The sequence below is a fragment of the Drosophila virilis genome, chromosome 2 (assembly GCF_030788295.1).
Source record: "Drosophila virilis strain 15010-1051.87 chromosome 2, Dvir_AGI_RSII-ME, whole genome shotgun sequence".
Lineage (NCBI taxonomy): Eukaryota > Metazoa > Arthropoda > Insecta > Diptera > Drosophilidae > Drosophila > Drosophila virilis.
Genome location: NC_091544.1, coordinates 25860688 through 25885150, shown reverse-complemented (window position 1 = coordinate 25885150; position 24463 = coordinate 25860688). Strand labels below are relative to the sequence as shown.

At 37.4% G+C, this 24463-nt stretch overlaps 1 protein-coding gene across 15 annotated transcripts; it reads right to left on the bottom strand.

The window, feature by feature from the left end:
• Positions 1-98: 98 nt before the first annotated feature.
• On the bottom strand, positions 99-23367 carry tau (microtubule-associated protein tau). 15 transcript variants are annotated; one of them, XM_032433863.2, is made up of 9 exons: positions 12788-12965; positions 10093-10783; positions 9922-9965; positions 7950-8139; positions 7673-7875; positions 6215-6400; positions 5012-5029; positions 4407-4565; positions 387-772 (listed from the first exon to the last, which is right to left on the bottom strand). In XM_032433863.2, the coding sequence occupies exons 1-9, from the start codon at positions 12803-12805 to the stop codon at positions 587-589; spliced, it is 1695 nt and encodes a 564-aa protein (XP_032289754.1). In that variant the 5' UTR covers positions 12806-12965; the 3' UTR covers positions 387-586. The 15 variants fall into 15 exon arrangements, 14 of the variants coding, with proteins under 14 accessions (XP_032289750.1, XP_032289751.1, XP_032289754.1 ...); XM_070207765.1 differs by lacking the exons at positions 10093-10783; positions 12788-12965 and adding exons at positions 22707-23166; positions 23271-23367 and having other exon boundaries at positions 414-772; XR_001449937.3 differs by lacking the exons at positions 387-772; positions 12788-12965 and adding exons at positions 1127-2039; positions 2418-2603 and having other exon boundaries at positions 10093-11249.
• Positions 23368-24463: the final 1096 nt, after the last annotated feature.

Below are 24463 nucleotides of genomic sequence, written 5' to 3'. Positions count from 1 at the left end.
TACGGCTTAAGTATAGCGAAAAGTGTATATGGAAAACGGATATGGAAATGGCATGGCAAAACTGCATTTAAATGTGACTTGACTCGAATCAAAAAAAAAAAAAAAAAAATAAACAAAAACAAAAACACAAGCACAAAATTTTGTAAACAACTCGATTAGCAATTCGAACAACAATTTTTTATATCGATTATATTTATGAAGAGAACAAATCTAACGAAAACTCATGTAAATGTAATTTAAAACGACGAATGGCGAGCGTCTTTGTACGCAACAGCCGTAACTGATTATCTACTAACGAGTTATCGTTAAGTATATATATATATATACAATGCTGTAATTATAATAAAATCAGAAAAAAACTGTTCGATTTGTGTGCTCAACATTGCCTAGTTATTAAAATTTCTTTTATTTATTTAAATGCCACGTTTCTTCAATTTGTCGTAAACAAATAACAATCTAGTTTTGGGTTCAAGTGCCGCGTGCCACGATTTCAACTTGTTAACAATTCCATATCGTAAATATATATAGAGGAGATCTATCGGTGCAACGATTATGGTGCAGCGTGGTGTTGGTGGCGGCGCGTGGCTCAATACAAACGGAAGGGCTTGGGATGTACAGCCTGGCCGGGTTTCTTTTTGGCGCCCGCACTCTTGGGGCGTTTGGGCTCGGAGTTCAGTGAGGGCATCGAAACGGATAGCACTAGGCATTCCGCTGGCAAGGACATGGATGAGGTCAGTGTTGTGGCACGTTGTATGCGCGGCGCTTTCCAATACTGTGAGGACGAGCGAAAAAGACCGTTATTGTAGTAAAATGCCAGCACAAAAGAAAAAATGTAACTGATCGTTAGAAATAACGTAAATTCAAATTTCAAAACTAACTTCAGATAGAAACTTACAATTTACTTTTTTGGGCTAGGTCAAAATTTGTTCGCTTCTCTGTTTACCAATGCATCCAAATGTGGTTGATATATGTGCGCTTGTGTGTGTGTGTGTGTAGCATTTGATACGCTTGCGGCGTGGACGTGGCTTTGCTTGCTACCAAATAGTTACGCTTACACATATATATAAATATATATCCAAATTGGCTGTCAGAATTGAGAGTTACTAAGTGCACTTAACGCCAAGTAATTTATATTTGGTAAATGAAAAAAGATTTGTTTTATTACGCTTGAAATTCTCTTTTTTTTTGTTTTTTTTTTTTGTTCTTACATTTTTGTAACAAAGGAGAGTGGTGTAAATAAATTGTGAGAATGATGCATTTGTCTAATTATTATGTTTACTCGTACAAATTATAAAATATATATCATATAATATGTATGCTTAAATTGTGGTACTCGAATCGGTTGCGGTTTTTGCAAAAAGTAAAAGTATCTAAATTTGTATATGAATTGCGAACTTGTATCTGATAGTTTTCATGTTTCACTTTTCATTTTATTTTTCAACACATTTAACTACACGTAAAGCACACAGTTGATATATATATATATATATATATGCAAATAACTAACTGTTTATGCTTTGTATAATTTCTTATTACTTTAGATACTTTCTTTTTTATTTTAATTATTTTTTTCAATATATATGTTTGTTGTAGTATATGAAATTTGCTTATTGTTTGTATATAAAGATTTATATAGTTTATGCATTTGCCTTGGTATCTGATTGATAAATAGTGCATAGATCAACTAATCATATAATTTATTTTATTTTATTTTTGTAACGGAGTGTGTGTTGTGTGCTTGCACAATTTAATTTTGAGTAAATACTCGTATTGTGTGGTAATTATTGCATATATTTCAATTTGTGTAACTTTTGCTTAAGATTACATTTTTCAAATAAGCTTTGTTCAAAATTCTTTTTTTTTTATTTGTTATTTTCAATTTAGTTTTTTTCTTCTTTTGCAATTTATGTAATTTGCAAATTTGCATCAAACGAAAGTAAAACTTCAGCTCAACATGCATATTTGGACTGGATTTAACTTTGTTGATTTAAATTTTCATCAGCGCCGCTTGTTGAAGCCGTCATGGATGGTTGTGGACTCTGCGTTCAAGATAAAAATATAATATCGTTTAAATAATCAAATGGCAAACATAAAACATTTAATTAAAAATCAACTCAGGCAAAACAATGACAAATTAAAGGGCATCAAACAAAACGGTAAGCAAACTGAGCACAGCAAGCACAATTTTCCATATGAAACCGGGACACCATATATGGGCGTTGGGTTGATCAAAGACAATATAAACACTAAATTGTCTTTATATTGTCTTTTTGATCAAATCAGTTATTGGTACGGTACGGTACGGTTCGGTTCGGTTCGGTATGGTATGGTACGGTTCGGTTCGGTTAATCTATCACAGCACTGTTAAAAGATACGCAATGCACACAAGAGTTTTCAACTCGCACGCAAAAACTTACAGGACTTTAATCGTGAGCGTTATACGAAAATATGGCATAAAATCGCATCGTTTCATAACTAGAAGTCGGTTTAATGGACGTCACATTAGTATAGTACGAGTATACGGTTCTTTTCTGTTTCGAATTTAATGCACTTGGTTAAGAGTTTTCGTATGACTATGACTAATAAAATGTATATATATATTCCTATAATAAATTCAAATAGAAATAAATAAATATTTAGTATTCAAATGAAATAAAAATGAACTAAAAAAAAATAACTTAAATTGGTTAATTCTTATGTAGATGAGTTCAAGCCAAACCCAATTAAATTCGTATTACATAGGTTCGTGTATGAAATGAGGGCGAGAGCAAAAGCATTTTGCACTTTTCATGATTTTAAATGCTGGACAGACTTTCACTATCATCAGATTATACATATACAGATATATATATATGTATATATACATATATATATATATTTATATATATATTGGATTGAGCATTTCTATTGCTATTGTTCAGTAACTGTATTATATTTCGTGTACACACCAATATCTTTTAAAAATTTGTACTAATCTATGTAGTATAAAAGTATTGACTTTTGCCATAAATAATACTCGATTGGCGTGTTGCTTTCACTTAAATACTAAAGGAATTAACAAAAGTTTGGCGAACATCTCTTGTTACGAATGTTACGAGATTCATACATTTTCCAAGGGGCTTAACATTGGAAAGGGTATAAACAAATTTCAGCTAGCCGAAATTAACAAACTTGTTGTTTTATTTTGTTCTTCTTTAAAATAATTGAAAATAGAAACTCTTGCAAACTCATTTGAGATATTTTGCTTTAAATGTTTTTCCTTTTGAAAAAACAAAATTTGAGATGTTGTATATACTTTTGCTTCTTCAGTTTTAAACCTCATATCAAACGTTAAGTAAAGCTAATTATATTTTAATGTTCTTTTTTTTTTTTTTTTTTGGTTTGTTATTGATGGTTTTAGTTTTTTGATTTTCATGTCTTCGTGTTTAGGAATTTCACTTAAAAAGCGAATCAAATATATCGTTACACACACAGTCTGAGTTACAAAGACCGAATTCTAGGTGTATGGTGGCAACCAAGCGACCCTGCGTCGCAAACTACGAGTTCCAGATGGATCGTTACGCGATATTATATATATTGAGGGCGAGAGCGAGAGCGAGAGGGCGAGAAAGAGAGAAAGATAGAGAAGTGAATGTGTGTAAAATGTTAAACACGCCTTCGAGTACGAGATCTTATATGCTTAGTATGAATATGAAGCGCGCTTTTTTTTTTTAATTATAGATTAATTTTCTATTCGATATTCAATTTTTGTTTTTGCCAATGCATCTCAGTTTGAGTTTGTAAGAAATTCATTTTAAAATGTAAAGTAAAATAAAATAACAAAAAACTTGAAAGTATTCACAATGAAAATAATAAATAACACCCGCTATAAAATGTGTATGTGTTTTGATAGTGCCATAAAATACATTTTGGTATTATAGTACATAAATTTTGGAGCTATTCAGATGTTATCTGCTTTGCCTTCAGTCAGCGGTATGAATTGTTATGGGTTTAATTTATAGGAAAAGTTAGCAAGAGCTGTTTATTAATTTTCTCGGTGGTTCGTAAGCTATTGTGGGTGCTGTTTTTTTGTTTTTTTATTTGTTTTTTTTTTTTTGGGTGCGGTGCTCTCAGATATTACTTGATCATATGCCATATAGAGTACACGTTAATAAATGAAAACAACAAATGCCAACGCGATTACAATTGCAATTATAATTACGATTAAAAAATGAATTTCTTGAGCTAAACACAAAATGGGATGTCATTTGTATATGTACAGATGATGTATATGAATTGATTGATGTATGAATCGATTGGAGATTTGGGCGTTTCGTAATGAAATCAAATGCGAATACAAATTGAATAAATCAGATTAAAAATGTTCTACGAAAAATGCTTTCGACACTATTTCGTTTGTTGTTTACCTGTGTTGGTGGTGTTGTCAGTGCAACAGAGTGTTCAACATTTTTCAAATAATCCTTATCATCGAAAATCTTCTTCTCACCGCCACCGGGCTTGTGCTTAACATTATCCATCGAGCCAACTTTGCTTTGTGCCTTAATTTCTATTTTTTGCGATTGTATCTGAAATTGTAGCAGCACCGGCAACGCACAGAAATTGATTAGCAACTCTCAACTATATACGTATATTTCTGTATATATTTTTATTTATTTATGTATATTTTTGGTAAGGAATTTCGTGTATTATGAACACACGACAGCGGATCGTAATGCCAATCGTTGATATAACTGCAATTTAGAATTTTTCTTTATACAGCGCAAACAACACAGAAACATTTACTGAAAACTGAAAATGTGGAGAAAACATATGCATGAAATTACAAGACTACATTTCTACTGGGGTGATTAAAGTTTTACTTTTGACACGGTTCTTCAAAAAGTGAGATTATGTGTCCCAAAAAAACCAAATAAGGAAAATTGTTTATAGACAACGAGCATATTTTGTACAGAAGTGCACATTAAACATATACAAATTAATTTGGCACAGACAATTTATTGAAACTACTTACATTCTTTGTGTTGTTATCCTTTTATGTTTGTGATCATTTGTTAAAGGCACATATTTTTATGGTTAAAGCAAAGTATATAATCCAAATATTTGTTTAATTATGGTCAATCAATTAGAAAATTATACAATTTCTAGTACAAGTTAAATCGTTCCCATAGATTGACTAATATACATGTTAATATGGGTACACTCAGAGAAAACATCACGCACTCTGTACAGATTACTAAGAGCGAACTTGTTAAGTGGAAAATTTTGAGGGGTGTTTCCCCACTTTTTGGAAAATATATGCCTCTTTGGTGGAAATGGCGTTCAGAGGGTGGAGGGTGACGTTTCACGCTCAAATTGCCACGGGCAAGGCCGGGTAATACCCGCTAGTATATACATATATATTTCTCTTGACATTATTTACGCTTAAATTTAATTTCGGGTTTATTTTTAAAGTATTCAAAGAATTTAAGATTTCTCCAGGCCAAATCGGTTTAAAGTGAATTTCGGTAATACTCAACGATAATACTACCACGTTTTTCTCTGAGTGTACAAGGGGAACTCTTTAACTTACTGTAACAGCTATTAACAATGCTAGGCTACTAGTTCAGCCAAAACATTAGCTAAAATGGAACCGAATGGGGTTAGTTAGATGCTGATATTGTATTACCACCGATTTAAAGTGCAGCGACTTGAGCTTTAGCTTTAGCTTTACGTACCCAACTACCCCAAACTAATCGTCGGCGTTATATAAATTCTCATCCAGACGCGTATTATTCAGCATTCGACGATGGCAGACTATTTTGGAGCCCTCGCCATAGACAACGTTGTTAGGGAACTTGTACGAATAGCTCTGTAAATTTGCATTGAGTTTGTTTCTTTTTTTTTTCGCAAATTTTTGAATGGATGTGTAAGTGTTAGGTTCGGTCAAACACCTTATAATTAAGCTGAGAGCATGCCGTAAAAGAACTAAAAGTGTATTTTGCATAAACATGCAGTTGAGCCGCAGCTGGAACGGCACATGCCCATGCCCATGCCAGTTAAAGTTAAGATCAAAGTGGAACATCAACCACAAAAAACAAGAAAAAAAAACTTCCTTACTGCTCAGGAGAGTAAAAATTATAAAGATAAATCAGAGATAAAAGAAACGGTACTCGTATGTCGCCGGGCTAAAATTCACAATTCAGATATCCGCTAAAAGTTTTGGCTTGAAGCTTACCTTGATATCGCCGCCGCCGGGCTGATGCTTCACATTGTCCTTGGAGCCGACCTTCGGCTTGGCCTTGTCCTTGAAGTCCATTTTGAGGGACTCGATCTTTTTATCGCCGCCGCCGGGCTTATGGGCGGCATTCTCCAGCGAACCAATTTTCGATTTTGCATTCCACTGCAACTTTGTTGTTACTATCTACAAATTGGTTTTTGGGGTTTTTTTTTGCATTTTGTGGTGTTTAAATGTGGGCGTGGTTTGGTGGTTTAGTGGTTTGCAAATAGATACAAAACAATTAAAAGTCAAATATGTGTGTGCAACTGATACCAGTGTTGCCGGTTCAGCTATTTTTGAGCTAAATACGGCTATTTTCAGAGGTCGACAACTTAAAACTGCTAAGATTTGCAAATGACGGGCTTTAGAAAGCTTATTTAGCTATTTGCATTTTTGGGGGTTTTTCGACAAATACTTGATATTCACAATGGCAAGTAAAAGCAACCCTGTTAATCTATCGTCTATCGATATCACGTTTCTGTCATCGCTAGCTGAACATATACATATATTGGGTCGGCGTGTGTTGATCCAATCTGTCTTATAATGCCAAAGGTGTATAGGCAAATAGTTCCGGACTGATTGCCATGAGGATCAGGAACGGTATTAAGCAAAGCTGCGCATAAGTTATTTTTTCAGTTATTTTTTAGCTCTTATTTTTCAATATCAGAGAACACACCCAGCTACAAATTCAAGTTATTGATAGAGGTTTAGTTTCAGTTTGATTTGGTATGTGCTACATAAGGCTATCAAATAATGCTGCTTAGTGCCGCGGCGTATCTGTAATTGCATTTCCTACAGCAAAACCGACACAAGATACAAAAGAATGCATGGAAAATACATGTGTGCCTAAATACGTGTATGCATATACATACATACAATTATATATACAGACTATATCTTGAATCGCAAATCGACCGTGAAATTGATTTTCTATCATATACTTTACGTTTTCTTTGGTTTCATATAAATAAGTAATTCTCAAAATTGAAAAACTAAAAACCAAGCTAAGAGTGCGCTAGTCGAGATGGCCTGACTAGTAGATACCCTGTGCGTAGCTGAGTCTTGCTGAATTTATTTGAAAAGTTGTTGTATGTTTATTTGGGCCGAAAGATGTAATTTAAATTTGTGTTTAAATTGAACTATGTATGCAATGATTATTTATGAGAAACTTCATTGCAAGTTTGAAGTCTCTGGCTCTTAAAGTAACTGAATTCATACGAACGGACAGTCAGACAGACGAACAATTAGATTTCCTCTGCTGTTAATGCTGATCAATAATATTTCAATGCTATTTGTCATTTGTAAGACTTCGGTATACCCATGTCTGCGCATTGGGTACAGGGTATCTTTAATTTATGTTGCCAGATTGTCATGTCTGTAGACAGAACCAAACCCTCAACTCAGGCGTAGACTTACCTTCTTTTCGCCACCCTTGGGCATATACTTGTCATTCTTGGCCTCGATGCGTGGCGCTGCCTTAATCTCAATTTTCTTGGACTCAATTTTAACATGACCGCCGCCGGGCTTATAGGTAGCATTGTCCAGCGAACCAATTTTGGAGCGTACCGCCTTCAGATTGGGCGAAGGGGCATGTCCCACCTGTACCTTGTTCATTGGAACTGACAGGGCAAAGGATTTGAGAATAAGAGGATTAGATACAGAGGATTTTATTTGAGATCAGTAGGGTATTCACCTTTCTTGGCCGGCTCAGGCTCGGGTGTCTTTAGCAGCAAACGATTCTTGGAGGCGCTGCGCGACTTGGATGCTGATTTATTTGAGGGCGTGGCACTCGGAGGGCGCGATATGCCCGACTTGTCTGGCTTCGATGAGCTTGATGTGGGCGTCTTGACCGGCGAGCTGGGCGAATGCGGTCCGTTGCGATCCTAGGTAAAATCAAAAATAGAATGAATAAAAAATTGTCAACTAATTGGTCTGGCCTTTACAATCAGATAGCTCGCATCTGCCATTACAATCAAATGCATATTGTTAGGCTTTAATTTCAGAATTTACGACTGCCAATAATTATAGTTATATGCAGCGCTGTTGTCAACGCTATGCCATTTATGACTCTGAGTCTCCATTGAGCCGACCATCTGACTGGTCTGGTGCCAGGTGCGTCTACTTGGCCGACACGAAGGATTCACATAGTTTATGCATTGTTTTATCGATTGTCACGGCCTCCGAACTTCGTGTCGCTTTGCATATGAATGGAATGGATATTTATTTCCCAGATATTTATAGAGCTCATGGCGCCCCGAAAATAAAAAATGTTGTGCCAAAGCCCAGTCCCAAACTGTTTCGTGTTTGCCTCAGGCAGCACTTATCTGGCGACGGGCCACCTTGGCTTGTAAATCGCATTACATTTGGCAATTTGCTGTACAGTCGTATTTGGCTACAACGAACCTAAAGGGGTGCGCATGGGCACTAATAAATGTCTGTGTCATAGATCAAAGTTCTAACGCAAAACAAGCTGTTTTTTTTTTAGACAACTTCTGATTTGTGGGCAATCGGGAGACTTGTATAAACAATGATAAAAAGGCAGACGATTGAATACCCTTTTGTATATCAGCAGCACACAATTTAGTTACGTTCGCTTTACTGTGGTTTGACTGTATTAAGTTTTGTTGATTTCGACACTGCGCACCTGTAAAGTTCTGGACCTAGTCACAAGACGATAATGCACGCACACATATATTTATATATATATATGTATATATATATGTATGTATATATCTATATAGACATAGATATATATGCAAATTGAGGTATCTTTTGGGTTATTCCGTTGCGCCAACTGACGTCTGTAAAGCCACAACTTTGTCTGAACTTTGGCGTCTGCACACGAACCGCGAACTCTGAGCTATGAGGAGGAACGAGAGCTCTGGAGCAGCAACTGGCGCTGTCTAATGGAGCGTGGAGAGGTCGCTGTTAAGGCGGCAATCGGCTGCCATTTACAGATATTTATGATTTGTGAACACAGCAAAACATAACGAAATGAAGAACAATAGAAAAATAGTTGCCTACGGCTTATCGAAGATTGTATACCCTTGAATAAAAGGATTTTGATTCAATTTAAGTAGATTAGAACATGTTTGCACGCTCAAACAGATTTACAGTTTGATAAATAAGATATTGCTCATATAATTAAATCATGGTCACGTTGGCTAAGAGATCTTGAAGGAAAAAAATATTTTTCGCATAAGAACTTAACTCATGTATATATGTATATGTATCTACTACTAAATGCCGAGGTTAGTTGAGATCATGATCAGTTTTACTGCAACTATACTATATAGTGATACGATCCAGTCGAATTGGACAAATACTTTGCTCATCAAGTTTTCTTAAAAATCGCCTGAATAATTGTTATCAATTCTGAAAATATCGACTCGGCTGTTTCTACTGATCACGAATATATATTTATTTTTTTCTTGCACATTTCGCGATATTTTTGTTATACCCTTGGCAAGAGTATAACTAGCTGCAGACGCAGTGGGCGACGCAGTTCGGCGGTCAACTGAATTAAATTAATTTGCAGTCAGCTAATTTCCTCTCAATTAAGAGCAACGCACCAAAAATAGATGAACTCCACGAGCCACCAGACATTTAACTATCCAACAATAACCCGTTTTTTGATTGGTTTTTTGTATCGAACGGAAACTCACCTTCTCCTGAGTCGATTCATCCACGCCGCTGTCATTGTCACCCTCTGCAAATATATAATGGGAATCGAATTAATTATGCTTCACCTTCGAGCTTCCACTCAAGATTTTTTTTGTGTTTGTGTTTGTGTTTGGGAAATGGCTTTATTAATGGACACGCCCACTAGTGCTTACTGTAACCGCCCTGTGACTTGGGCAATGCATCTGTTGGCGATGTGGCTTCAAATGGGGGCTCTGTTTCCTCTAGCAGTGGGGAGCCCATGGGATCAGCCTTCATGCTGTAGCTCTTGAGCGGGGTTAAGGCTTGACCCATGATGACGTCATCGTCATCCTCATTGTGCACACTGCTGGCTGAGGGTGGGCGTGGCTGATGCTGCTGTTGCTGCGGCTGCTGCAATTGTTGTTGCTGCTGCAGCTGTTGCAATTGCTGCTGCTGGTGCTGCTGCTGCTGCTGCTGGTTGTAGAGCGGCGGACGGAAAGGCGCCTGCAGCGGCTGCCCTGGCATGGGACGCGCAAATGTGGGCGGCGGCGGTCGAGACATGTTCTGTGGCGGACGTGCGCCCGGTGGCGGCGGCATGCCTCCCGCCGACCAGGGAAATCCGCCTTGAGGCCTGGGCGCGCCCTGCCCTGGTGGGCTAAGTGGTCCGCCCTGGTTGGGCATACGTGCGGGCGGCATGCCCGGCCGCATGGCTGGTGGTGGCGGGCCCATGAGCAAGTTGCTCTTGCTGTCGGTTGGGCGCAGCGGCGGTGGCATGGGCCTGGCTGCCATATTGGGCGGCAGCGGTGGACGTGGCCCCACGCCCACCATGGGACGTGCGCCCGCAAAGGGCGGACGGTGCTGTGGTGGCCCCGCAGCTGGACGCATCTGCGATGGCAAAACATAGTTGGGATTGGAACGCTCCTGGAGCACATAATCGTTGTAATTGTTGCTGTTGTTGTTGGTTTCAGTGCTGGTGCGTTCTTTAGCGGTGTAATCGGTGCGCTCCAAGCTGGCTCGGGGTCTGTTATACTCTGGATTAGGCGGCGGCGCCCGCTGCTGCATGAAGCGTTCTGTGCTGAGATTGGACTGTTCTAGCTGGGAGCGCGCGGAATAGTCGGAAGTGGGAAGTGCACGCTGCTCCACATAGGAGCGTTGGACATAGTCCGTGACGGGCAGCTGCTGCTGAGTCAGATTGACAGGCTCTGTGTGCTCGGCTGCAGTGCGTACCTCGCGACTCAAGTAACTTGTAGTTGGAGCTGCTTGGGAATTGGAGCGCTCCGGCTGGTTGGACGCGTTTGTGCTGTACATTCCGCAGACTTTCGAAAAAAGCGGTGCGACCTGAGCCTGAACCTAACGCCTGCGGTGTCGGTGCAGAAATGTGCAAGTGTCGGGTAATCCGATACCTGGCTGCCGCTCAGCCCCAGCCCGAAGGAGGTGGGGCAGCAGAAAGCCAGCAACACATCATTTGCATACGTGCCTGCATGTACGGTAAGCCAGTGAGTGGGTGGTCGTGGGTGGTTGCGGGTGTGCTTGGGTATGGGTGTGGGTGTACGTATTTCAATATATATTGTCGGTTATCGAGTGGAGCTCTCAATTTTGATGGCTTCTTTGCATTTGTTTACAGTTTATTGTTTTGGTATTTCGGCTTATTTTTGGAGGGAGTTTTGGGTTACCATTAGGCAAATTTGTCATGAATTCCGTTCGCTGCTTGGAATGTGACCCAAATCGTTTGCCCTGTCGCTTATTGATTCAACAAAAGTTCGACAATTCTAAGACCAGGCGAATTACCAAGCCAGCCCAGCCAAATAAAAATGAAGCCCCAATGCGCCATTGGCCAAATTGTTGTTTGATTTTGTTTGGTTTTCCAAAGGGTTCTTTCGCATATTTGGTTGCCACAGAAATTGTTGCGACCTGTCTGGCCTGGTGGCATGCTACAAACCGATTCCCAAGGTCAATACAATAATGTGTAGAAATATTATTAATCACGTATGTCGGATTCCCAATTTTGAAATCGCCTCAAATTCAACTTAGAACGAAGAATAATCGCATACATTGAAAGCAGCTCCAAATATCGAATTTAGCTTAATTTTAAAACATATTTAAAATTAATCAAAAAATAATATTGAACTTTGAAACAGTGTCAAAATCCATAAATTTATATATGTATACATATATAAAATATTTATTCTTTGAATAAACTTAAAACTATTACAAATATTTTCAAGAAACAATAACATATTTTCTAGCATATATTTAAATATGTAATATATATTTGCCATACATATATATAGTATATGATAATAGTATATATGTTCATAAATAAAGAAACTTAAGCAAATTCACGTCCAAAGTAATTAAGTTTAGCCTAAGAAGATTTACTTTATTATAGAGCATCCACTTGCCACATAACTTTGTTAATAGTTTTGTCTAATAATACTTTATTAAATACATGGTGTTGGATTTCGAAAAAAGTATGAAAAATACTTCAAACGAACAAAAATATTGCATCTATAACAATTTGGAGAGTGTCTTCAATGTCTCTTGTATAAATCGCATTTTTAAATTTTTTCTATTTGGAGTCAAAGTCTATTTAATGCCAAGCTAAACTATTGTGCATAATGTATGAACCCATCTCAATGGAATAGGATGTTAGTATTAAAAAGAAGTTAATAAACGGCTACGAAATTGTGGCGATTTTTAAGCTAGGAACAGGGCTCTTCGTAAAAACGATACAAGACCAGCACAAATTGCCTCTTCATTTGTTATCTATGCATAAATTTGATTTGCGTTTTTGGTGCTTTTGGCGTGCAGTTCTTAAGAATTGAGTACATTTTTATGATAAGTACAGAAAGCAAATGCAAATAAGGCCAATAAAGTGTTAAGACTCACCGCATCGGTTTCACTCATTTCAATGTGTTGGGGTTCAGGCTTTGATTTTGATTTTAGTTTTAGTTTTAGTTTTTGGAACTGGTTCTCGGCACTACCTGGTAATTAACTTTGGGCAGAGGCCAAAAAGTTTTGCCTTAAATCGATCAAATTGCACTACAAACCCTACGCAGCACTTAAAACTATATATTAAGTCAGTTAGTTGAGGCTGCTGCCGCGTCGTGGCCTTCGCACGTGCAAAGTCACAACTGAGCGCGAGGCGCCACGCGGCTGCAGGCCCCCCAAAAAGAAGGAAAGAAAAAAAAAACAACAAGCAGCCCCAAATTAGTGGCACAAATGATTTGTTTGGGCCGCCGTTGCACAGCAAAAATTCCACAGAGTAGGTTTTTCATGTCAACTGCCGCACAGACTTGCGAAATTGATTATCAACAATTGTCGGGGCACATGGTACGTATACTCGATGCCACAATGACTGCGCACTTGCCTGCCCTGCTGTGGCATATAAGAAAAAAAAAAAACAAACAGAAACAAGAAACAGAAGTAACTTGTAACCCTCTAAGCGCGCGCCTTTCTTTTCAATTAGAATTCACTCGCAATTTGGCCAAATGCAAAATGCAAATGTTAACAAACTTTGCAAGCAGCAAAAGTCAATTGAGTTTTGTTGCCAAAGTTTTTCCAAAACGGGGCAATGCAGTTGCGATTTTATCACTGCGAATACACTTAGCGAAAATGCAAATTTAATTTTTTCTATAAACTGAGCCCTTATCCTTTCTGTTTTTGTTTGATATTTAAAAATATTGTTGGAATCATTTTTGTGTTTCTAGACTTTATGCTATTTTAGGATGGCAAATATTCAAAACTTAAACAATTCCCAAAAAAAATATACTAAATTAAAATAAACTTAAAAATTTAGTTTAAAATTACAAAATAGAGCGAACCAAGGTTTAAAACTTGTGTGGAATCGGATCTAAGAGTGAGATAAAGGTTCGAATCTTTCGTAACACTGACAATTTTGGCTAGAATTGCAGCCTCAGTTAAGCTTGATTTAAGCACTAAATTTCTTATTACAAGAATACGAGTGTTCGAATTAAGAGTAAGGCAGCTAAGCATATGAAATTTGAATCTTCAATTGATTTGATTGATACTAGCGTCGTTTTTCTCTGAGTGTGCACAAAGCGCACATTAGACACTGTTGCCCCACAGACTTATTATCAATTGTTGCAGTTGGCCATAAACAACAACTGTACACTGCAATTTTATCGATTTTCCTCTAGCCAGAGGGCAATAACTTGGCCACGTACAGGCTAATGCACTTTGCACTTTGAGCTCAACGCAAGGATACGCAGCTCGTCACAGCGGGAGCTTTTTCTTTTTGGATTTTTCTTTCAACAAACGACACTCACAAATATATATACCATGCACTTTTTTTTTCACTTTGTTTTCTTTTGTTTTTTGCTTATTTTATTATTATTTTTTTTTTTTTTTGCCAACGCGCTTGCTGCGTACTGTTTGGCGCGAGTGTTAAAACTCGACTGCTTTTATTTGCTTTGAAAAATTTCGAATTACAATACTTAGAATTTGTTTTGGATATGAATGCGCCCTGCTTCTTCTTATTTTTCCTCTTCTTCTTTTCGCAGCGGCAATGTCCTTGCGCAGTTCGAGGCGCGCTCACCTGGCCATTCAGCGACTCCGTCTTGGCCTCCTTCATTCTATTGACATACAAATTTATTAGTTGGGCGCCGTAGCGAAATGCAAATTCAACACGCCAACAATGTGGCAATGTGGCAAGAACTCAGCCCCAGTTTCAGGTTTGTTGTATGCAAATCTCATTTGGCTTTGATTAATTTTATGAGCACAAGGGGCGCATTAGACGCGCCTCTGTGCAATGCCCTGGCTTGTTCCTTTACTAATGGCATTATGATGTTTAATATATACAAATTATGCGCCTATACGAGGGGAGTTTCGTACCTGCTCTCCGTTATTTCAATCGTACAATTTATATTGCCTTAAAGAAATTTATGCATTTTGATCAATGAGCTGAAGGTTTGCATAGTATGTATATTTGTAAAATCTATAAATTGAACATATAAAAATATATTTTTACGCATTTAAGCCAATTTTGTGAGATATTTGAATATATTGTTTGAAACATTTTTTAGTTTCTATATTAATTTAAGGCAAGCAGCAAATATAAAATAAAATGTAATAGAAAATAGAAAATTAATTGAGTCGTGGTTCAAACTAAAACTTAGGTTCACGGATGTGATAAGCCAGGTAAACGAACCGGATCTAAGGGCGGGCAAGGTTTCAAACCATGACCCATGAACTCAGAAAATTCTTGTTGAAATTGTAGCCTTGCTTTATCTAAGGCATACAATTTCTAATAACAAGAATGTAACTGCTTAAATTAAGCTTGACATGATGCTTTAGGGTCAATTCTTGACCCACATATTTATGGAAGTGTAACAAATGTGAATATGAAAAAATGTGGTAATATTTTTGTTTTTTAAATCTGTCCTATAGTTAGTTTTGAACTTAACAAGCAACCCTCCCTGGCAGCTTGGTGCTCGTGCTCGTGCTCGCTACGAGACAGTAGAGACAATTTATACTACACGTTGTCTATTATTCAGGTGTTGTTGTCATAGGTTCCTTGATTTGTAACTAATTGTTGTACATATATTTAGAAGCTAGCGTCACGCAATCCCCCATATTCTAGGACTAAGTCACGGCAAGGGCTAGGGAGTGGGGCATTGGGGCTTATAGCGAGGTTATACGATTTGAATTGGGGTGTCTATTGCATGTTGCGTTAACTTTAATTCCTGACTAGTTGGGCTTTGTTATCGTTTAGTGGCTCATTCGATTGCCAAGGTTATTATGTCTACGCAGCAGTTGATGTGGCATGAGTTCACCTCGTTTCCTTCTATTTTCCTATTGGGATTAGTGACATATGTTGGACTTGAGGGCGAGACTTAGTAACTGCTGATTCGGCTTCTAACTATGGCTTAGTCGTTTTTCGGTTTGGACTCTCGCTGTATTGTAAGCCACTTTTCATCTTAATTAAATTATTGTACTACAATTAATTTTAATTTATTTTGATTCTATTTAAAGTTACTACATTCAAGTTGCTTAAAACAATTTTTAAAATTATTTTAAAACTCATATTCTTTTCTTATATTTTTTATCGTAGTAAAAACATATATATTTATAATCTAATTTATTACTTTAACGCTTTATCAGATGTCACCAAATATAAGTTTTATAAATACATACCAATTTAACAAAGCCATTTTACAAACAAATTTAATAAATTCATACGTTTTTTACCTGTAAATAAATAAAGATTTAAATATCAGTTATTTTTTGTGTGGATGTCATTCAAATTTAAAGACGCCACACAGCGGCTCTGCAGTGTACTAACATGCATTTTGGTTGGTGTCTAAATAAATGAGTATATGCTTTATTGGTGCTAAAAACTAAACTGCTGTGCTAAAAGCTTAACGGGAAGGGGAAATGTGCTTTACTTGCGAGCTGTGCACACTCGCACACAAATAGCAGTTGATGGGTAAAGCAACAACAGAACCACCCGCACATACACCGGGGGTGGCTCTGCCGCTGCTATTGCTGCTGCTGCTGCTGCTGCTTGCTACTGTTAATGCTGCCAGCAGCGCGTTTGGCTCTCTTTTCAGCATTTGTTTTGCTTTTTTTTTTGGGGTTGCGCTGCTGTCGGTGTATCTATCGGCATTTTTGTTGGCTTCCCTTTGCTAGCATTTATATAAATGTAACACACACCCATATACCTACACATAACCAAAACACACATATATATTTATGTACATATATATATACTTTGTTAATTTTCCTTTCACTACGTTCATTGATTATTTTAGCAAGTTTGTTCAAAAGTTTTTTCTACATTTTCCATTTTCGTTCAAATGCGATGCCGACAAGTGACACTTGAGGAATCTCTAAAGAAGACTGCCTAAAGGGGTCCATATGCATCTGTGTGTATATGTGTGTGTGTGTGTGTGGGTAAAAGCTTTGGGCAACTGCGCATGTATGTGCTTAACAGCCCTTTAAAGATAACGTCGCAAAAGATGAATCACAGGCATGTAGCACAGATAAAGACAATGGGTTAATAATACTATGTTACAGAATTACACTATCTTTGTTGAGGGGGCCAAGCAAACCAAACAAAACAAATTTGTTGTTAATATTTATTATTTTTGATTATATTTTTAATTCAGTTTGACAGCTTAGACTTACTTAACTTTTAGAAGTAAATTAATCTTAATTGCTTCAGAAAGTCATTCAATTCGTTATAACAAGAAAATTAAATCATTTGATGAATGTTTCTTTTAAAAACTTAGACAAATTTTAAAAATGTATCATACTGTATTATAGATAGATTAACTCAATGTCAAGCAAGGTATGGTCCGCTAGATCTTTGGATTAATTGTAAAGTTATGGCCATTATCAGGTAAACTTGATTTTGTTTTGAAGTAATCAAGATGAAACTTGGTATGCAATGCTATACGAAAAACTGTTATATCCTTTTATGTTACCCACAAAGTTTTACTATATTGTTGACAGACTATCAATTGCATTATAATATGCCAATACCGAAACTTAAGAAGCGCATCGTATGTCTGTCAAGGGTATTTACTATTCGACAGTTTGATGGTAATTGTTCTTTTTCTTGTTAATTTATCGTCGAATGATATTTATAGCCCCTTCGGTGGTTAGCTTGAACATTTGTAGTTTTGACGCACTTCGTTTATTGATTGCCACAAAATGTGGCAACTGGCGCACGCACGCAGCTATGCCAAATGCGGCGACAGCGGCAACACCAATATGGCATTGCCACAACAAGAACTACAAATTATGCGACGGCTATGCCAAATGCGGCATCATTGGGTAACCAGCCGACGCACGTAGCCACCTCCCATGTGAGATCTCTCTGGGCGAAAGTGAGTTGGCATCACGGATGATGGCCTGGCCATAATGTCGTATATGAAATCAAAGCAAATTCAAGCGCTTTGACCGAGTTTAATGAACTGTCCATTGGGGGTGTGTTCAAGGAGGACGCAGCCGGCTAAGGGTTAAGCGGCTTAAGCCTAGCTAAGTGAAACGGGTTAAGGGCTGGTTGCTTTGCCATTTTGCGTGACAAGCGACACTTTGTTGAGAGCTGAAAACAATTAAACCAACACTCAGGCACATTACTCAAGCCACCCCCTTCCATTAGTCAAGCTACCCCCTTCTACCTTAGTAATACATATTTGATGTCTTTATTAATTTGTGGCCGGCAATTTATTGATCAAACTTTTAAATGCCAGAGAGCTTCAAAATGAATTGAATTAATTAATAAAGCGGCAACTATGCGGCATTTGGCAGGCCGCACACTCAAATTAGCATTCACCTGACACACACAAACACACACACACACACACACACACATTCCTTCTGACACACAAATCACAGCTTAATAAATGCTCTTTGTGCGAGCTTCCCATATTAATTTTTGAAGCGCATTTAAAATCGAGTGCATGTAATTTACAATTGTCGAACCTACCCTTCTGAACAGATTTGTGGGCAACTCTTCGCATGCAAATTATGCTGGCATTAAGGGTCATTCTTCACAAACACACAGACACACATAAACACCCTCTCTCTGTAATTTGGCACAGTTTTCATGCTCGTGCCATATTTGCCATTGCTTTCATGTAGTCTTTGATTTTGAAATGACAAACAGAATGCGTTTGCTCTACTAAACTGACTGACTATCATATACCCTATCCGTTGTAGCTTTTAGCTTTTAAATTTTTCCGTACAATGTTCGGTTCGTACAAAAAGTGTGTATTTATAAGTGTATCCAACGAGTTAAAGATGGTTCTTAAAAAAAATTAAACAAAATTCGCTAAGTCCGAAAAAACTTGCTAGCAGATTAATGCGGCGGCTTAATTACTTTAAAATAACTTTAAAATTCTATCCATATGTATTTTATTTATTTTCAGCTATAATGGCAAGTATGCAAAATGGATTTAGCCATCATTTCGGCCATACTCGAATTATTTCTGCACAAACAGCAGATGTTACCCGATTTGGACATATAAAACGAACTACCGAATCACAGAGCTATTTCGCGTCCTGAAAAACAAAACATATCAAACATTTCAGTACATTATCATAGGAGCTTCGCAAGCTGAACGAAGAGTTTTTCCCCGAACTTGACCATATTTCTCGCAAGATCAATTTTCTCACGTTTATCTGCAGAGCCTTAAACGTAAAGTTGACTGATTTCGTTTAAATAATTTTGTTTGTGGTAGCGAAGATGAAAAGTAAAAACTGAAAAGGATTGCCTTTTGAAAAGTTACTAAAGAATCTCTAAAATAAGGAAGAGTTGTCTAAGCACGCGAATTGTAAAATTTCGACCCATGATGGGAAAATAGTCCAAACAAATTGTGGGAAACTTATTATCATGAAGGAGAATGCTTTAATTTTAAATTTTAATTTTAGTAATCTGATACTTTAAAAACAGTAGCCAAGGCTTATATTGGATCCCAATTGCTTCTAACGAAGCAACTGCCTGGAAATTATAAATATAAAGAAATCTACATTCTATATTTATACATATCAGTATTTTGATATGATATATAAAGAAAATAAATTAAATATTCAACATCCGAAAATTCAAATCATTTCCACATTTCTTAGCAGTTTCTTTTTCTCAAGACCTAAAATAATACGATTGCGTTGCAAGCATATCGTAAATGAGTTTTCAGATCATAGGAGGGTTTATTTGACTGTGAGTCGGTCATAAAATGCAAACATACATATAAATCAATAAATCGTCAGTCGAAGCAAGCATTAAGTCCATATAAGGGCCCACGCATGTTTAACAAATAGTACATGGAATTTTTAATTGATTGTCTTGCTTCATTTGATTCAGGCAGGGCGTGGCAGTAGCTAAAACAAATATGGGACTAATTATTTGGTAATTGCTTTTTATTTTGTAATTTTATGTATTTTGTCATTCTAGAGGCGAGGGTATTCTTTCTCTATGACGTTTAATACCCAGATCACAAACTGAAATGACTTCAAATTGTTTTTTTTTTTATATTTTTGCACTCCGCCAGGCACAATTTTCAAATGCTCTTGAAAGAAAAATTCAAGATATTTTGAAATAGAAAATATAGAAATCAGTTATCGAGAGGTTTAGCATATTGCACAATATGCAGAGTATGAAGCAGTCGGTTTCACTCACTGTTTTTTTTTTTTCTTTCTTTTTGTCTAAAGAAACGGAAAAACTAGCACGGCCCCAATAAAGCGACCAATGAAAAAAGAGAAAAAAAAAATGCAAAGACAAAACAAATGCATCGGTGAAAAGCCGCATGCAAATGAGAAATTGTCGTTCAGCTGGCTGGTTAATTGTGTTAATTAAAAACAAATACTTAAGAGTGGGTGACAGTTGTCTATTTATAAAGTAGAAGAGCTCTCTGACCAGACGATTAACAGTTATCGCCAGAGAGCTTACAATTGCGTCATGAAGTTAACAAGAAGGAAAGGCACGCCGCAGATGGAATACCCTTGCTTCCGATCTATTGTTCTCAAAGGAAATATATAATAAATTTATCCGATGAGGTAAAGCTAGAGATTTTTTCAAACGCAATATGTTTCTATTCAACTAATTTTTAACGGATTTTTCCCATTTAGTTATATGATTAAGTAGTCAAATGCACAAGCATGCCAAAGCTCGTAATTGATAAGCTTGCTGAAGGTATCTTAAAAAAAAAACATAAAAAAGGTTTTGGTCTGATTTAAAGCGTATTCAAACTAATAAATGATCAGAATATGTACCTTTACACAGGTGATTTCAAGTTCCACAATCCCATAGAGAAAAGTGAAGTGGAACTTATCTATTCCATTGCAAATAGACAGTTTAGCTTCATATAACAATTGTTATCAGGGTTGCGTAAGGGAAAGTTAGACGATTAGTTAGTTTTCTAAATGAGATTAGTTTACAAAGTCACTTGATACCGATCAGGAATATATGCCCTATACAAAGGGTTTCCTTCAACGTGCTAGCCATTTCCTGAGAAAATTATAATACCCTCTGCAAGGGTATTAAACGGCACATGCATATTTGCAACCATATAGTATATATACTTATATTATTATTATTATATAGACATTGCTTTGAACTAATAGCTGGGACAGAACTAGGTGACGCTGACGTCGACGTCGACGTCGACGATGACTTCATGTGAATGACAGCAGAGCAGGTCAGCAGCTCAGCTGAGTAAATGAATGAATGAATAAGTGAGAATGAGAGAAGGAGATCACTGATAGCAATCAAAAACTATATTTATTTCTATTTTTGCCTCTTTGTTTTTGCTGCTAGTTTATGTTATTTAGCACTAAGGTAAAAGCGCACAAAACAATAGCAACTTCTGTTGTTTTTATTATCGTTGTTGTTGTTGTCATTATTTACCAGAGCCGGTTTGCACTTAAGTTGAGCATTTGATTTAATCAGCGGCAGGGGTGTACAAGTACGAATTCGAGTGTGTGTGTGTGTGTGTGTGTGTTTGTGTGAGTGTGCCAAACAAAACAAACATTTGTATACCCTGAACCCATTGAACAAGTCTAGAGCCAATTAACTATATGCATATATTCTTAATTCCATCCATTCCAACACACATATTGCTTAGGCAAATCACTGTTTCATTAATAATTTTAATTTAAATAAGTTTAATTTAATTTTCGTTTTCAGGTCACATTTTAATCAAATGTAAACAAGTCTGCTATTTCATTTAATCAGAGATTAAAACAAACACATGTGACTAGCAGAATGACAAAGTTAAGATACCATCGCTAAAAGGTATTTAGATTAATTGAAACGAGGTCATATGCAAAGCGACCACAAGCACCGGCAGTAGAGGCAAGAGCTGGGGCAGCGGCAGGGGCAGGGGCAGGAACAGGGCTAGGAACAGGGGGCAGGTGCAGTTGCAGCAGCCGCAACTCAAGTTGCTGATAGCTTTTATCATAGATACAAAGGCCGTTAGATTTATGTCAGGGGCTGCGCACAATTTAAACGGACGCTTGGTTGGTAAGTGCAATTGTGGCATGCAGCAGCCGGCTGCAGGTCGTTGCGCCTATGCAACGTTAGCTCGACAATGGCGCAACATCCTGTGGCTGGCTTAAATGTGAACGCAGCTCTTCAGACGCTCATGATAAGCACAAACAACTCTTTCAACCCGCTCGACAGTTGTGCAAACAACAAAAAGGAAAATTTTCATTCATGCTGGGAGAAGATTAAGTACCCTTCCTGCCAAGTTCCCTATATACGATATGGTTCCAGACATCGAAGGCTTCTTTTTATTGATGCTTTGAATTAAAGTTGTCAAATGTTGTCAATGTGACGTTAGAAGCAAGGGATTGCCCCCTTGGCTGAAAGCATCTGATGAATCTAATCATATAATGTCTTTGTGGGTATTTGGTATGATACATGATTGATCAAGTATATATATCAAATCATACGATATATCATCTTATATTTATATACTTGATTAGTATCATCATACATATATATGAGCTTGCAGTTCTCTGCCACATGCGTTACACATTTCGTGGCGAAATCATGATACCCACTGCAAGGGTATACAAGCAAAACAAATCTATTTGCATAACCGCTGAGAGGCGCAAGTCGTACACAAAATGACGTGAGCTGTTGATGGTGCGCGGTGGTTGTGGATGGTGCATGTTAAGCTAATATAACCATCAAAGTCCTGGGGTGCGCCACACTTTGGCTAATTGAGCGATAGTTATATACGCATATATAGTATATCAAATGCAGTCATAGCTGATATTAATTGATTTTCAGCATGTTAACGTGGCGTATGCGTAATGTGAAATTGCTAACCCTTACCTTTTTGCTCCTGTCCAGCGCGGGCGGCTTGAGCCGGCTCCGTTTTTAGTTGTTGTGGCTGCTGCTGCTGCTGTTGTTGCTGTTGCTGCTGCAGTTGTTGTTGTTGTTGTTGTTGTTGTTGCAGCTGCTGCTGCTGTTGTTGCTGTAGCTGCGCTTCCTGATGCAGCTGCGCCTGCACAGGCTGCATTGGGCGCGGATCGACCAATGTGGGCGCCGCAGCTTCCAGCACCGAGCTTTTCTCCATGACATCCGCCATATTGAAAGAGCCTGTGGGGGTGTGTGTGTGTGTGTGTGCTGCACTCAGAACAGGACTTTTATGTGGGTTTTAACTTTTTGCTCGTTGTGTGTACTCGTTTTTCAATTGACTTTTCTTAGGCATACACTTTTTACTTTATTTTTCACAACTCACTTTGGTTACTTTTGGAATGCCTTAGTTGCCTTTTGCGCTGCACAAATCGGTCTAAAAGAAATTTGGTTGTATTTTAATATAATAATGCTGACAATATTTAGTTTTTAGCTTTTTTCACTTTTTTGCTTTTTCTTCTTCTGCTCACTTGCACTTGCCTTTTTCCGGCTTTATTTTTATATTTTTTTATTGAATTTTATTTGTTAATGCAATTTTCAAGCGTTAAGCGTTGCGCTTTGTATCTTTTGGGTTTGTTATCTCGTTTTCAACTGATTTTCAGTTCGTCGAAATTCCTAATTAACGTGCTCGGCAGACGCGCAAGCTGCGTTAAAGCTTTTTAGTACACGCGCAGGGGTAAAGCAGCAGAGCTTTTTCTAACAGTAGCTTTGCTGTTGCAGCGCCATCTGTTGCCGAGTTTGTGCTGTTGCTGTTGACAGAATCTAAAGACTTAAAATTAAAAGTATTTCTTTTATTCACATATGATATAATAATATATTATAATATTATTTAATTTATTTCCAAGATTCCAGCATATTTTCACTGCACATAATTGCCATATTGAGGTAATTATTGGATGCTATCAGAGCTCAAGGAATGTAGAATCGATTTGTAATATGAAATACGATACGCTGCAATTTTGAATTTAAGGCAGTTGCAAGTACGATGACAATCTCAAGCATGGCTGGATGCCTGAGGATATATATACATGTAGACTAGCTGAACTTTATTTAAAACCAGCTACAGATGTGGCGCGCTTAGCTGGTCGAGTCAATTGCAAATGCCACTTGGACCACTACTCCCGAAGTTGAGGAACCAAAAGGAAACGAAAGGTATAAAGCAGCCAAAAATATGGGCTTTTGCAAATTTGTGTGGCGACAGTGGCAGCTATTCAAAAAGTGAATCATTCTCAGTCATTGTACACTACGTGAGAGCCTACATTAAATATGTTGCCTCCAGCTATAAGTGAAGAGGCTTAGCAAATAATGGCATGGTATATTGATATCGATTATTACCGACTTCGTAAAATTGTGCTGATTTAAATACATTTGCCTCTGAAATCGACACAGACGTAAAAATTTATTTTCAAAGATCTATGGGAATAATCATTTTAGACTTGCTTCATACCTTTCGCAGAAGCCAAGTCTTCTCGGCGAAAAATGCGATTCAAAGATATTTTGGGCTAAGATCTAAGTTTTGTCCGATTTGCTTCAAACAGATTTTCAAAGCTCTAAATAAGAACTTCATGAATACGTGTTTCAGCAATTTGGGAAATTCCACCTACAACAGTGATTAATTAGCGAAAAAGGGAGGTATTCATTTAAGATTTTCTCTTCACATCCGATCGGCTCAA